General features: G+C 38.5%; 1 protein-coding gene across 1 annotated transcript in view; it reads left to right on the top strand.

Annotated features, from left to right (window-relative positions):
* MED8 (mediator complex subunit 8) overlaps positions 1–15878 on the top strand; it is a 73571-nt gene that overhangs the window by 37504 nt on the left and 20189 nt on the right. Inside the window, exon 5 of the mRNA XM_090386967.1 lies at positions 4132–4216. Within this exon, the coding sequence (XP_090243093.1) occupies positions 4132–4216 (85 nt within the window). The remainder of the gene's footprint in view (positions 1–4131; positions 4217–15878) is intronic.

The following is a 15878-nucleotide window of genomic DNA, read 5'->3' as shown; positions in this document are numbered from 1 at the left end:
CGAATAATAGTGAATGTATCGTCAACATGTCTTTTCCATGCACGCATGGAGAGAGCCAATTCATCAAAAATTCTGGCTTCAAGCTCCTCCATAGCTAAATTTGCTATAATAGCACTAATAGGGGAACCCATTGCTGCACTATGAACCTGTTTATACATAGTATTTTGAAACACCATGGTGGTGCTTGCGAGACATAGCTCCACCCCATTACAAATATCTTCTGCACTTAACTGGGTCCTGTTGCTTAAAGTACTATCCCTCTCTAATGCCATGCGTGCACATCGCACCCCAGACGGAACTGTTATCGTCGACAGGGCGCATAGATTTTGGGACCGCAAGTGGCTCGACAGCTTACGGATCTGTTCCTCCGGGAACAGTACTATTAATAGAGACGGGGGAATACGTATTCATCCCCTCTTTGAGGTGGTGATCCTTGGATGTGATGAACGGTTCCGCCTGGCACATTCCCGAGCCATTTCCGGTTCCAGTACACGAGTAGAATACTGCTCGTGCTCCTGTGGAACCACGTGCTGAGAGCCATGAGCCTGCTGATATTTAAGGATGTGCTGTACGATAAAATCTTACTGTTGAAAAAGGAGGCGGATGCCTTTGAAAGCTACATTATATTTTAGCGCTTTTATCATCTAGTATTTTAATTGTTTTATTGTAAATGTATTTCATTGTAAATAGTATCCTGCAGTTTAATTTTATTTTATACATAGTTATCGTGTATTTTTCGATTAAACCTTATTTGTTCTATCTAGTCATTTCAATATTTTAAACAGTACAAAAGTACAATTTTAATATGGTTGGTGTATGACGGCATAATATGAGTATGAATATTCCTAACCCCAGAGGCCTATTTGAAGATCCATACAAATAATCATGCTCTCTTTATCCTTTCCCCAAAAGCTGAAAAGCTATGGTTTACATCGTCAGTTGTTGCTCCCAGAAAACACAACCTGGTTCTAACCCACCTGTCCTTATTACAAAAAATGTTACCCATTTCCTCTACAATGGAATCTCTATAAAACTACATCTGCTTGAACAAGAGCATTATGCATTTTACTGTTCTGTTCTTAGGCCCGAATCAGGGATCATCACCCAGCAGGTCACTGGATACTTTGGTCCCTAACAAGTCCCTAATTTTATTTGTCTCTGAGGCATCCATTTGTTTCTTTAGTAATGGAATTTCATCTGGTAATGCACAAAGGTTTAATTTAAGATTAAATTGGGAACAAAGAAAAGAAGGATCTGTTGAGCTAGGATTATTTCTAGATTTACCTTGTAATACAGGCTGGGCTATGCAAGTAATGGATTTATGAATCATACATGATTGCCTGTGGTCATTTCTGATCATATCTGTGGATGAGGTATTCAAAGTAGATCTTGTAACAAACATTAGTAAGGTAAGAATTAAATTTATAAAAAATATTACAATAATTAAGCTGATTCCAACAATTTATCAACTACTTTGTCCACTGGATATTGAAGGTTCAACAGTTGAGGATCCTGCCCAGGTGGCTAACAATCTAAACGAGTATTTTGCATCTACATTCACGCATGAGGAGTTATTCAGGAAGGAGAATGATGTAGGTAAAGTAAACATTGGCAGTGAGCTGGATGATTTTGTAATAACTGAGAGGAAAGTGGAGGAGAGATTGTTGAGGATAAACATAAAAAAGGCACCTGGGGTGGATGGGATCTATCCAGTTATATTAAAGGAGGCAGCAAAGGAAGTAAGCAAACCCCTAGCTATAATTATGAGAGCTTCTTTGGACTCAGGGAAGGTACCCATAGACTGGAGATGTGCAAATGTAACCCCAATTCACAAAGGAGGATCAAAGGCTGACACAAGTAATTATAGACCTGTTAGTTTAACTTCTGTTCCAGGTAAATTAATGGAGGCACTGGTTAAAGAAGCACTACAGGATCATCTAGACAAGAATTCAGTTATAGCTCAGACGCAGCATGGTTTTGTTAAGGGCGGGTCTTGCCTGACCAATTTGATTGGATACTATGATGTAGTCACAAAAGAACTGGATGCAGGGAATAACTTTGATATTATATATTTGGATCTTAGAAAGGCTTTTGATACTGTTGCACATGGAAGACTGCTGCACAAATTGGAGCAGTGTGGCATTGGAGGCAAATTGCTGCTATGGATAAGGGGATGGTTGAGTGGCAGAAGACAGAGAGTGGTAATCAATGGACACTGCTCAACGTGGACTAATGTTATTAGTGGAGTTCCTCAGGGTTCAGTGTTGGGTCCGTTGTTGTTTTCGGTGTTTATGAATGATATTGATGATGGGATATCAAGTTTAATGTCCAAGTTTGCAGATGATACAAAGGTTGGCAGGGTTGTTAAGGACACCACTGATGCTATGCTGCTGCAACAGGATCTGGAAAGGTTGAACAGATGGGCTGAGAGGTAGCAAATGAAACATTGACAAATGTAAAGTACTACATATGGGAAACAGTAACCCCAGAGCAACGTATCAACTCTGCGGTACTACACTGACAGTGGTGGAGAATGAAAAGGACCTGGGTGTAATTGTGCAGGCAGATATGAAGTTCTCTGAGCAGTGCAGACGAGCTGCTAGAGTAGCTCATGGTGTCTTGTCAATGATATACAGGAATTTTTCTAGCAGGGATAAGGAGGTGATTATTCCCTTGTATAAGGCAATGGTTAGGCCACATCTTGAGTACTGTATACAGGTCTGGAGGCCTCATTTCAAGAAGGATGTAGAGCTGCTGGAACGGGTACAGAGAAGGGCAGCAAGATTAGTGAATGGAACAAAGGGTTGCTCTTACGAAGAAACTCTTAAGTTTTGCAAATTACAGAGTCTGGAGACTAGGCACCGGCGAGGTGATCTGATAGAGGTGTATAAGGCTTTGAATGGTTTGAGCATGCTCAATGCCAATGGGATTCTTCATCTTGCTCAGAATAATCAGCTCAGAGGGCATAAATTCAAATTGAGGAAGGACGGATGTCAGATAGATGTGCGGAAATTTGCCTTTGGCCAGCGGGTGGTTGGTTGGTGGAACCGACTTCCATCACTTGTTGTTGAAGTTGATAGCCTAAACAAATTTAAGGCTCAACTGGACAGGTATTTCGAGCGAACGGAGGGGTGAAATGGGAGTGGTGTGTTTTTTTTTTTTTTTGTTTTTTTTTTGGCTGATGCTGAATAAGCTTGCTTTCTTGCATCATATGCCTCTACTAATGCTAATGCTACTGAACTTAAGAATTTAAACTTACAAGGTAACAAAAATAATGTAACTTACTAGAATTACCTTTACAAAAGGTACAAATTAAATTTATAAGGTATTAAAGAAGTTAAGCAAAATTAAAAAAATTAAGCTACTTAATTTTTTAATCACAAACCTTTAATCCTCCAGTACAGTGGTTCATGGACCACTCACATGGCCTGTGTAACTTAGGAAAGTGTTTGGGCTTGATAATAAAACAGCTTTTTGCAGTAGGTGATAATCCTCTTAATATTGATGGAAAATACAGGTATATTTATAACAAACTAATGTATACAACATATGTTAATTATGGCTACATAGCATTGCATTTTATTAGTTATTGATATATTTGCCTGTATAGTTTAATATTTTTTGCAATCTGTGGCTTCTATGTCAAATACGAAAGTGTCCATATTTGAAAAAGATTGGGAAGCTCTGGAATATACCATATTTTCCTGACTATAAGAAGTACTTTTTTCTTGGAAAATGTTGCATGCAGTTCTCCTGCCTTTTATGGTCTGAAGGTCATAAGTAACAGAAGGAACAAAAAAAGGATGGTTGCTGAATTATATTTATTAATTTCTAAATTATAATTGCTGAATTATATTTATTAATTGGTGAAAAATAAATAAATAAATAAAATTTTTGATTTCTGGAAAAGGCAGTCCTAAGATCAGTGAATTATTTTATTCACAGGTAGCTTGTTGGGTAATTGAATCATAATGCATTTCTAGAGCGTTAGTATGATAGAATTGTGCAAATCTAATTGTTGATGAACAAGCTTTTATTTGTTATGGGATATCTGCTATAATTTATTCAGATTTCTATATCATTATTTATATACTGATATTGCCATTACAGTAATTTATAATTTTTCCTCAGAAACAAATTGCCAGCATGAATAAAATTGCAAACAGCATAGTGGACTATGTAAAAAGTAATAGGGAGGACTGGGAAAGTGAGTCTGGTAGGTTTCTTTATTTTGTCAGAAATTATGCTAATTATTAAACAGAAAAAGATAGATAATCTTTTTATTGTTTAACATAAAAATTTTACAGCCTAGATTAATTTAATAAGAATGATATTTGTGTCATAGAAAACTTTAAATTCTTAATGTAAGTCTAAAATGCTTTCTTTAATAACAATAAATCAAAAGCTTTAAACAGAATTCTCTTAGCTTCCTAATTAAAAAATCACCTTTGAATAATTTATTACATAGATCTTTAACCCTGCAAATGTATATACGTACAGAAATCCATCATGTTGGACATCTGCATTTCCATTGAAATGTGGCCAACTTTTCTCTAACTTTATCTGTAAATAAGGTTAAAATTTCCCATTTTTGTTCCTATAATGACTGCACACTTAACTATTATATTTTGCCATCATGTTAAGGTTTTTTGAAGTACTTCATTTTGTTTCTGAATCCCACGACTAGTGGGGAAACTACATACTTAATATCAACTCAATGGATCTGAAGTGAATGGGAAAGAGATGCAGTTATAAAATTTTAACAATAAATTAGAAGTACAGATACAGTAAGCTAATTTGAATAAAATGAGAATGCACCATCTAGACAGTATAATACAGAGTGATTCATGAAGACATGGTATAACTTTAGGAGCTGGATTTCTGGGCCATTTTGAGTAAAAAAATTCATATGAACATTCCAATTCTGATTAATTATGGAGTTATTTAAAGTACCATTGTGAATCATGCTTGTAACTTTTGCGCCCGTGCAACCTTGATCAAATGTTGCCTGATGAATCATGCACAGAACAGTGTTGTTCTTTGTCTTCCATTGTTACCTTCAAGATGCCTTTTAAACTTATAAGTGCTGAATTATTCTCATGTGGTGTATGTATGTGGATTTTGCAATGAAAATGCTGTTGCTGAATGCCAGTGATGTTTTCTTGAACCACAGAGTTCCAGGCTGGCAAGTTATTAGCTGAGTTTTCCATATTTTTAGATACAGGCTCACTCCTCAACATTCGGCATCTCCATAGCCAGGTGGGAAGGAGCAGCAGTGCGTAACACACGCTTCTTGATTAGACCGGGGTTCGAGCCCATCACCACCAAATACGGAGGATGCGAAAAGGTCAGAGAATGACCACCGCATATTCCCGGAGCAATATGGCCTTAGTTGCTAATGCTCCTAAAAACCAAATAACAAACAAACAAACAAACTCCTCAACATTCACATACCATATGAGTATGCAGTTCGACAAGAGGCTCTGCAAGAGAATATTGTTCAGCCAGTACAGGACAGACCTTGTGCTAGTACACAAAGGATATTCATGCATCTCAGTGTTTCCCTATCAAGAATATGGAGAACATTGCATAAAGAAGGCACATGTCCATACCATGTGCAGTATGTTCAACATCTTGATTGGGACCCTGCCTAATGTCTGGAATTTTGTATTTGGCTGAACGGCAGTTGCCATTTACATCATTACGTCCTATTCAGTGATAAAGTGCAATTTACTTCTGTCTGCTAATTCATAACCAAAGGTGCTGAAACAACCAGCTCCACTCACTCTTCCTTCTTTCTTCCACAAATAATAAACACCCGATTTCATCCTTTGCAAAATGCTCCAATCTGGTATAACATAGTTTCAGCACTATCCCCTTCACCACCCACTGTAACATCCCTCACTGAATATAAGCTACCACTCCCTGACTTTTGATCTTCACCTAATGCCAAATTCCCATCTTCAGCTACCTGTTGTAAATTACGATAATTTTTCTCCATTATTAACTGCCCCTCAGCCTGATCAATAGAAGCATAATTCTTTGTTGAATTGGCTCCATATTTTTCTTCCCCTCTGTCCAATGTATCAAAAGATAGATATACTATCTGTACTATACTTAAGATTTTCTCACCCATCTTGAAATCAGTTTCTTTTTGAGATCTTTGCCAATTGATCACTTAGATCAGGCAAGTAGCCTTTATATTGCAATATGTCTCTGTGTCCAACCTGTCACAATTCATCCCTTTTGATTTATAATGTACTGATAAAGTAACTAGTCAGATCCAACCACATCATAGTCGATTAATGCTATAGTGATCAATCAGTTATTTTTGATCTGATTTGTTAATATAAAGAAACAATTCACCCAAAATAAATTAATGCTAACATCACATTTATCACTCCAGGGGACACTAGATCTTTAATATTGTCTTAGTAACCAGAAGCTAAAAGTCCATAATAAAACACATACACTGTAGAACTTAAATGTTGCTATGATGGTGACAAGAAGGTTGTTGTTATGGAGGCTTAATGGCACACATAAGCTGCTAAGGCTATAATGTGCTTATTCACTTATTATATTAAGAGATGAGAGATTTCCATAAAGTCAGAAGAAATTCTGAAATCATAAATTATTAAAAAGCCCAGTTTGCCTGAGGAAGTCAAAAAATTCAGAAATATTTGCCTTATCACCAATGAGATTTTCAAGAGTTATTGGTTTACGAAGATTAACCAGTGAGATCAAGGATGAAGTTCTGTCTTGTTTATAGTAGGGGTAGCCAATTAGAATATGTTTAACAGTCAAATTGTTAAAACAATGTGTACACTGTGGTGGATCATCTCCTGTGAGTAAATGAAAGTGGGTCAGATGGGTATGATCTATTCTTACCCTTGAAAGGACTACTTCTTCTCATCTTGATGTATGGACACTGGAGCGCCAAATTTTCGGATCTTGTTTAAACTGAGAGAGTTTATTATTAGTCTGAGAGTGCCAGAGTGCTGTCCATTGTGATAGGCAAGTGGCATGAATGGTTAGTGCATAATCTGATGCTGGAACAGGGATATTGGTTAAATCTAAGGTAGTTGGGTTTTTTTGCAGCTTTATCGGCCAGTTCATTGCCTAAAATACCAGAATGTGCTGGAATCCAATAAAAAGTGACCAGTTAATTTGTAGTAATAAGCTTCTGATTTCATCTAGAACAGGGTGAACTTTATCTGAGGAATTACATAACGACATGATTGAGCTGAGAGAATCAGTGTGAATAATAGATTTTAAGGAACTATCAGAATAGAGATTTTCTAAAGCTAGTTTGATTGCATATAATTCAGCAGAAAAGATACTAAATTCTGATGGAAGGGATACTGATACAATTGTATTCGGAAACACTGCAGCTGCTCCAACATTTGAATTAGATTTAGAGCCATCTATATAAATTGGGGAAAAATCAATATATCTTTGAGTGTGAAATGCATGAAGTTGTTTGACATTTGATGCTTGCAAAATATTCTTTCTCTAATGATAGAGGTAAGTGTCACAGGTTGGAAGAGGAGGAGGAGCCTATGGTGGTTGAGATAAGTTGCTACCTATTGTACGGAATGGATGGAAATATTCCAAACCTGCGGCAGTTCAAAAAAGTGCATGTTCGGAATATTTCCATCCATTGGAATATTTCAGTAACAGTGTTTTCCCTGTATAAAGTTAGTGGGGGCTAGTGAGCATCAATGTAGAGACTATGTGCTGGCAACGTTCTGAATGTGTCAATTGCAATTCTCAAAGCACTGTGTTGATCAAGCCAGCGTAATGCACTCTTTCTGGCAGAATCATAGATGGCAGCACCATAATCGAGACAGGATCTGATTAATGCCCTGTATAACCGAAGCAGGGAAGTACGAGCTGCACCCCACATTTGGGCAGATAAAGCTCTGAGTATGTTTCACTTTTTTAGACAGGAAGTCTGTACATTTTTAATATGATCCAGGAAATTTAACTTATTGTCAAGGGTTAATCCTAGAAATCGGATGTTACTGGTGACCCGGACAGAGACATTAGAAATTTGAAGTTCAGGATCTGGATGAAGTTTGCGTTGTCCACAAAAATGGATAGCAACTGTTTTCTGCTGTGAGAATCGATAGCCGTTGAAGTTTGCCCATTGTTGCATTTTATTAAGTGATATCTGAAGCTGTGTTTCAATAGATCTCATGTTTTGAGAATGACAGGAGATGAAAGGTCATCTGCATAAAGGTAAGTTCAACTGTATTTGGAAGCTGCTTAGTGATAGAATCTATTCTAAGAGCAAAAAGAGTGGCACTCAGTACTGATCCCTGTGGAACACCTTCTTCCTGGATGAAAGTTGAGGAAAGGGCATGTTGGTACCGAACTTGAAATGATCTAGTATATAGAAAGTTCTGAACAAATATAGGAAGGGTGCCTTGTAGTCCGAGAAAGTAAAGATCACTAAGTATACCAAGCCGCCAGGTGGTGAAAAGCCTTCTCTATATATATTGAAACCACTACTAGATGTTCATGTTTGACAAAAGCATTACAAATGGCAAATTCAGCCTTCACCATAAGATCCAAGCATGACCTATTTTGACAAAAGCCATATTGACTATGGCTCATTAGCTGTTCCGACTCAGTGATCCAGATGAGTCTTCTGTGGATAATTTTCTCAAGGATTTTGTTGAGGCAGCTTGAGAGAGATATGGGTCTATACCTATAGGGGTTGGATGGATCTTTTCCAGGCTTCAGGAATGCCAAAATGTAGAGTGATGTTAAGAAACTGGAAAAACATTTTCTAAAAATATACAATTGTAAAAGACCAGGAAGAGGTGCAAAGCTTTGTCATCAAGATGTTGTAGCATGACATAATAAATCCCATCTGGCCTGGCAGCACCACTGCGGGCTGTTCTAATGACATGTAACAGTTCAGAATATTGCAGGTTTTTGTTATACAGGAGAAGTTTGAAAATTAATAGCATGCTTTTCTTTAGTGTTTTTAACTCATCGGAATGAGGCTGATGTTGCTGAGATTTCTGTAAAAGTATTGCCCAAAGCATTAGCTATATCTATGGGATTAGATAGACCTTGCCCATTCCAGGAGAGGATTGGAGAAGGTATGGTAGGAAACTTACCAGACAGCTGTCTAATTTTTTTCCATATTATTTTGGAATCAGTGTTTCTGTGAAAACTGGATGTAAAATGGGTCCAGGATTCTTTCTTGGCTTGCTTTTTATGCAGCATGCTTTTGCCCTTAATTTCTTATAATTAATGAGATTGACTGTGCTCAGACATTGCCGAAACAAATTCCAGGCTTTATTTTTTGCTCTCTTTGATTTGGTGCATTTTTCATTCCACCAGTAATTATAATGCTTTCAGCCCGGCAGATTTGATAGTATCGTGTCTTTAGCCACATTTAGAAGATGCGATATGAGGTAATCTGCCACATTATCAATATGCTGGAGGCGGATTTTTTTCTCACCAAGGGTGATTGATTGATGACTGAAATGTTGCCCAGTCTGCTCAGACAAATTTCCTTTTTATGCAGGGTTGAGTTGAAGGAGTCTGTGCTATCAAAAAGTTGCATACTATTGGGAAGTGGTCACTGCCCATGGGATCATTTATTACATACCACTCTATGGTCAGGACCAGTACTGGTGAGCAAATTGAGAGATCTATTGCTGAGGTATGTCCTGTTGGGAGCTGTACATGTGTTGGTGCACCAGTATGGAGTATGTGAGATTTAGTGCCTCTAAAAAGCTTTCAATTAGGCTACCCTGTCTATCTAATTTGGAGAGCCCCATAAGGGGTGGTGTCCGTTAAAGTCCCCTAATATACAGAGAGGTGAAGGTATCTGTATAAAGAGGTCTTCAAGATCTTTTAAAGAGTAAATACGGCTTGGCGGTAGGTAGATTGAGACAAGTGTTATTGCACTATGGAGAGTTATACGAACAGCAACAGATTCTATTTCAGTTTGAAGTGGGACATGTTTAGTTGGGATTTTCAAGTTTACTAGGATTGCTACACCACCACCATGGGCAGCATTAGCTGTATTTCAATTTCTTCGATAAAGGCAATAGTTCTTTATTGAAGGAGAAATTTGTGAGGTTAAGTAAGTTTCCTGTAAACAAAGGACAACTGGAGAATATCGGTTAGTTAGGTATTGAATATAGTCAGTGTTGCAACAAAAACCTCTGCAATTCCATTGTAAGATGCTGTGGTTCATTTAGGTTTAGTTGAGGATGAGTCACCTGACTGTTTTTTGCTTGAGGAGAATTTTTTTTCAGTCTTTTTTTGGGAAGGTGGGGCGTTCGGTATCCATAGTGTCATTTGCGTGAAGTTCTAGTATGGGTTCCTCATGATCTGAGTGTATATCTATTTCCATACTATTGGTTGGTGGATGATTCAAGTTTCTTGTTGTCTTTAGTAGTTTTTAATTTTTCTTTGTCATGTGGGACTGTCCGAGTATTAGTTGGGATACTGATTGGATTGTTGGTCGATTCACTGGTTTTAGTTTGATGTGTGTATTTTCCAAAGTTTGAAAATGTATTTTTAACCCAATTAGCTAGAGATGTGCTGGGAGGTATTGATACATCTGTTTGAGCTGCTGTTGAATAAAAGCTTTGAGTGTGAGATGCATATGAATGATTGGGCATGGTCAACATAACCTGTCTGTGTGCCACAGGGTATGTAATTTTGTGCTCTGTTTTATATTTTTGGATTTTATTTCCTGTTTTCCACATTTCACAAGATTTGGAAAAGGCTGGGTGACTTTCTTTTCAGTTGGGGCAAATGGGACTTGAGGCTGAACAGTCTGCTTGTTTGTTGTTATTTCGTTTTTAGGAGCATTAGCAACTAAGGCCATATTGCTCCGGAATATGCGGTGGTCATTCCCTGACCTTTCCGCATCCTCTGTATTTGGTGGTGACGGGCTCGAACCCGGGTCTAATCAAGAAGCGTGTGCTACGCACTGCTGCTCCTTCCCACCTGGCTACGGAGGCGCCAGTCTGCTTGTGTAGCTCCTTGGAACCACAAATAGGACAAATGGCATCACTTCTGCATGCTTGTTGGGAGTGTCCATATTTTTGGCATTTAAAACAACAAATGGGATTAGGGATATAAGGCTGAATTCGGCAGTTTAAATAGCCAGCTTTTACTGAGGATGACAAATCTGGGGTACTGAAAGTTAAAATGATTGTTCTAGTTGTGACGACGAGATTCCATCTTTTTTTAGTCATTATGCGTTTGGCACTGATTACTTTTTGATTACTCAGTTCTTGAACTAATTCTTCTTCAGATACTGTAAGTAGATCCCATTCTGTTATGATGCCTTTCGAGGAATTTAAGATGTGTGGAGTAATAGATATTGGTAGCCCATCGATATCGTTGTTTTGAGCAGCCACTCAGAATGTTTGGAGTTGGCTGTTTCAATAAGGAGGTCTCCGGATTGCAGTCGTTTAACCATTTTTGGTGTTCCAGCAATGGATTCCAAATGGCTTTGGATAATGAACGGTGATAATTTGCCGACAGGCTGGTTGGAGAGAGAGTGTATCACCAGAAAGTCTGGCATCTCATTGCACTGCACTTCTCTTCAGAGCCTTTACGCTTGGTTCAAGTCATCATCACTGGGTTTGTCTGGCCCTGAGTTTGAAAGCCCTAGAGGTGGATAGTCGTTTATATCCATGGTTACTCCTTTTAGCCCTGGAGGATAACTTTTCCCCCAGGTTACCGTCCCCACCATGGGGAGGCAGGAGTAATGATTCTTGGAGGCCAAGCAGTTGAAGTGTTAGTTGACTAGTAGAACTAGAAATATAGAAAAAAAGAAAGGTGTGTTTCCTTTCTATGTTCTAACTTGTGGCTTTCAAGTATAGAACTGGTTTTAAAGAAAGACTGTTGATAGAAATGTAGGAACTTAAAAAAGAAATAACTTCAATTACTTAACGAGAGTGCTCTATAAATCACAAGAATATCGCTTGGCCTCAAAATACGCTTGGCACCTGGGGCCGTGACAAGATGGTCAACCTAATGTTATCCTATGTGAAACTTTAGTTATATATATAGTCCTTCAATTTCTGAATAATATATACTCAGCAAGCTATCCACTAACAGACCAACAACCCAACCCATCTATTTGACTGGATAGTTTTTGGATATCCCCAGCAAGTTTTTCTTAAGTTATTTACATTTTTAACTCCAAGATTCAAACAGCCCTTCAACTTTGCTCTGTACGTGGCACAAGTAGTACTGTCGAAGTGGCATCTCTGTAGCCAGGTGGGCAGGAGCAGCAGTGCGTACACGCTTCTTGATTAGACCGGGGTTCGAGCCCGTGCCCACCAAATACGGAGGATGCGGAAAGGTCAGAGAATGACCACCGCATATCCCCGGAGCAATATGGCCTTAGTTGCTAATGCTCCTAAAAACCAAATAACAAACAAACAAACAACTGTCGAAGTTTGTCGTTGTAGCCATTCATGTATACTTAGCTAATGAAACAATATTATTACAAATTATTTATTAATTGAGCTAGTTACCCATTAATACAGCCAGGTGGCACCACCACACTTTTAAAATGATAGGGAAAGAGACAATATGTGTGAAATAATAGAACCATGACCTTGAAACTAATTAAAAATTTATATATTTTCTCCCAATATGAGATTTCTGCACCAAATTAATTATCCCTGATTGCTTGGGGAATCAATGAGACTGAGGCCCTGATGCAAAAATTTCATGGCCAAGCGATCTCGGCGCACTCATTAAAGCGAACTTTCTAAATTGCTTTTGCCATACACAGATTCCTTTTTGTTCTGAATACCATTTTCCTCATATTCTATTGGAGTAGCTCATTTGCTCTACAAGAAGTAGCAAAGGCCTAGAAAGGAAAGACACCTTTCTGTTTCTTTTATCACTTGCAGGCAGAGGTGAAGACGATTCTTGCACTACTTCTATTAGAATAAGCAGTGGCCTGGAGTGAGGGGTGCTGGGGGACTGATGGCAGTCATCGTGAAATAGGTGGGTATATGGGATGTGTTAGGGTAACTAAGAATAAGAATAGGTGCATGTATACCAATGCTAGAAGTATAGTAAATAAATTTTATGAATTTGAAGTGTTGGTCAAGATATCAAAGGCAGATATTGTTGGGATATCAGAGACGTGATGTTACACTGATATTAGGAATGCAGAATTGGAATTTGTGGAGTACAATGTGTACAGAAAGGATAGATAGGATAGGAAGGGAGGAGAGGTTATGCTGTTAATTAAGAAAAACATAATATCAAAAGAAGTGCATCCAGTTGATATAGATGGTTGAGTCAGTTTGATGTGACATAAGCACTGTGAAAGCAAAAATAAGAGTAGGAGTGTATTATAGGCCTAATGACTCGAATGAGTACAGTGAACAATTGCACAGAGAAATAGTGGGCTAGTAAATCAGAATGTCTTATAATGGGGGATTTTAACTTCCCAGATATTGACGGGAACTTGTAGATTGGTCACTCGCACACTAGTAAGACTTTTGTGGATTTATTGGATGATTGTTTTCTGCAGCAGCATGTTCGAGACCCAACCAGAGAGGATAACACTCCTGATCTGGTTATCAGCGCTGATCATTCATGTATTAAGAAGTTGCAGATAAAGGAACCACTAGGTGGCAGTGATCACAGTGTACTGATGTGGGATTTACTTAAAGATATAATTACCATCAGGGGTAAAGGAAAGGGTTTTTGCTTCCGTAAAGGTGAGTACAGTGGTCTCAGACAGTTTTTAAATTCTGTACAGTGGGATCAACTGATGATGTTGGTAACATCATCAATTGATCATCAACAACAGCAAATTCTAAGTGGGAAGCAAAGTAATTAATCGTGGAAGCTACTAAACGTTTCATACCTATTAAGAAATATTGTTGAAGGTTTAGGACTGAATGGTTGTCAAATGAACTAATTAGACTCGTGGCAGAGAAGAAAAATGCATGGGATGCACATAAATAGTCAGGCGACACAGAAGCCTGGGTAGATACAAGTTAGTCTGTAATCAAGTCACAAAGGAGGTTAGGCAGGCAAAGGCAGATTACGAGAAATCTTTGGCAAAGGATGCTAAGAGAAACAGCAAAGAATTCTTTACTTATGTAAACTCTAGAAGGAAAGGGATGAAGCAGATTGGATCACTCAACATAGATGGGTTGACTATCGATGATCGTGCTCAGGTAGATGATAAACTGAATGAGTATTTTGCATCTACATTCATTCACACACGAGGAGTTATTCAATGAGGAGAGTGCCAGAAGTTTATCAAATGCTAACAGGGAGCTAAATGATTTTGTAATAACTGAGAGCAAAGTGGAGGAAATATTGTTGAAGTTATACATAAGGAAGGTACCTGGGGTGGATGGGATCTATCCAGTTATATTAGAGGCGGCAAAGGAACTAAGAAAACCCTTAGCCATAATTATGAGAGCATCCTTGGACTCAGGGAAGGTCCCCACGGACTGAAGATGTGCAAATGTATCTCCAATTCACAAAGGGGGATCAAAGAGTGACACGAGTAATTACAGACCAGTTAGTTTAATTTCTGTTTCAGGTAAAATAATAGAGTCACTGGTTAAAGATGCATTGCAGGATCATCTAGACAAGACTGCAGCAATAATTCAGACACAGCATGGGTTTGTTAAGGGAAAGTCTTGTGTGACAAATTTGATTGGATATTATGATGTGGTCACAAAGGAACTAGATGCAAAAAATAATTTTGATATCATATACTTGGATTTCAGGAAAGCTTTTGGCACTGTTGCGCATGGAAGACTACTGTACAAATTGGAGCAGAATGGTATTAAGGGTAAGTTGATATGATGGATAAAAGGATGGTTGAGTGGGAGAAGACAAGAGGGTGGTATTCAGTGGGCACTGCTCTTCGTGGACTAATGTTATTATTGGAGTCCCACAGGGTTCGGCGTTGGGTCCACTGTTGTTTTGTATATTTATCAATGATATTGATGAAGGTATATCAGGCCTAGTGTCGAAGTTTGTAGATGATACAGAGGTTGGGAGAGTTGTTAATGAAAGTAATGGCAGTGTGCTACTGCAAGAGGATCTAGAAAATTTGGGAAGATGGACTGAGAAGTGGCAACTGAAGTTTAATATTGACAATTGCAAAGTACTGCATATGGGTAGAAGTAATCCCAGAGGAACGTACCAACTGTGTGGTACTACACTTAAGGTGGTAGAAAATGAAAAATACCTGGGAATAATTGTGCAGTTAGATATGAAGTTTTCTGAGAAATACAGACAGGCTGCCAGGGCAGGTCATGGGGTTTTGTCAATGATATACAGGAATTTTGCTAGCGGGGAAAAGGAGGTGATTGTCCCTCTGTATAAGGCAATGGTCAGGCCATGGCTTGAGAACTGTGTACAGGTCTGGAGGCCTCATTTTAGGAAGGATGTAGATTTGCTTGAACATGTACAGAGAAGGGCAACAAGATTGGTGAGGGGAATGAAGGGATCCTCTTACGAAGAGAGGTTTAAGTTCTGAAAATTGCAGTGGCTGGAGACTAGGCACCTGCGAGGTGACAAAATTCACGGCGAGTCAATAAACTGATACAATCCTGGTTGAACACGGAGAAGATTTCCAAGGAGACTTACTGGTCATTACACACTACAGGTAGTCAACTCCCGCGATTCTACGGACTGCCAAAAATTCATAAGGCAGAAGTGCCCTTGAGACCTATAGTTTCATTTATAGGGAGTCCTTCCTATGCGCTATCATATCAGGGTACTTGGCTAAATTAATTGCACCCATAGTGGGGCAGTCCGAATATGTTGTTAAAGACAGTAGAGTTTGTGAATTTTGTGGGGAATTTGACTATAAATGATGATGAGAGCATGATCTC

Source organism: Mastigoproctus giganteus, chromosome 12, assembly GCF_048544385.1.
Source record: "Mastigoproctus giganteus isolate SK-2022 chromosome 12, ASM4854438v1, whole genome shotgun sequence".
In the NCBI taxonomy this organism is placed as follows: domain Eukaryota; kingdom Metazoa; phylum Arthropoda; class Arachnida; order Uropygi; family Thelyphonidae; genus Mastigoproctus; species Mastigoproctus giganteus.
The sequence above is the reverse complement of the archived record's forward strand: the minus strand, read 5'-3'. Positions and strand labels throughout refer to the sequence as shown.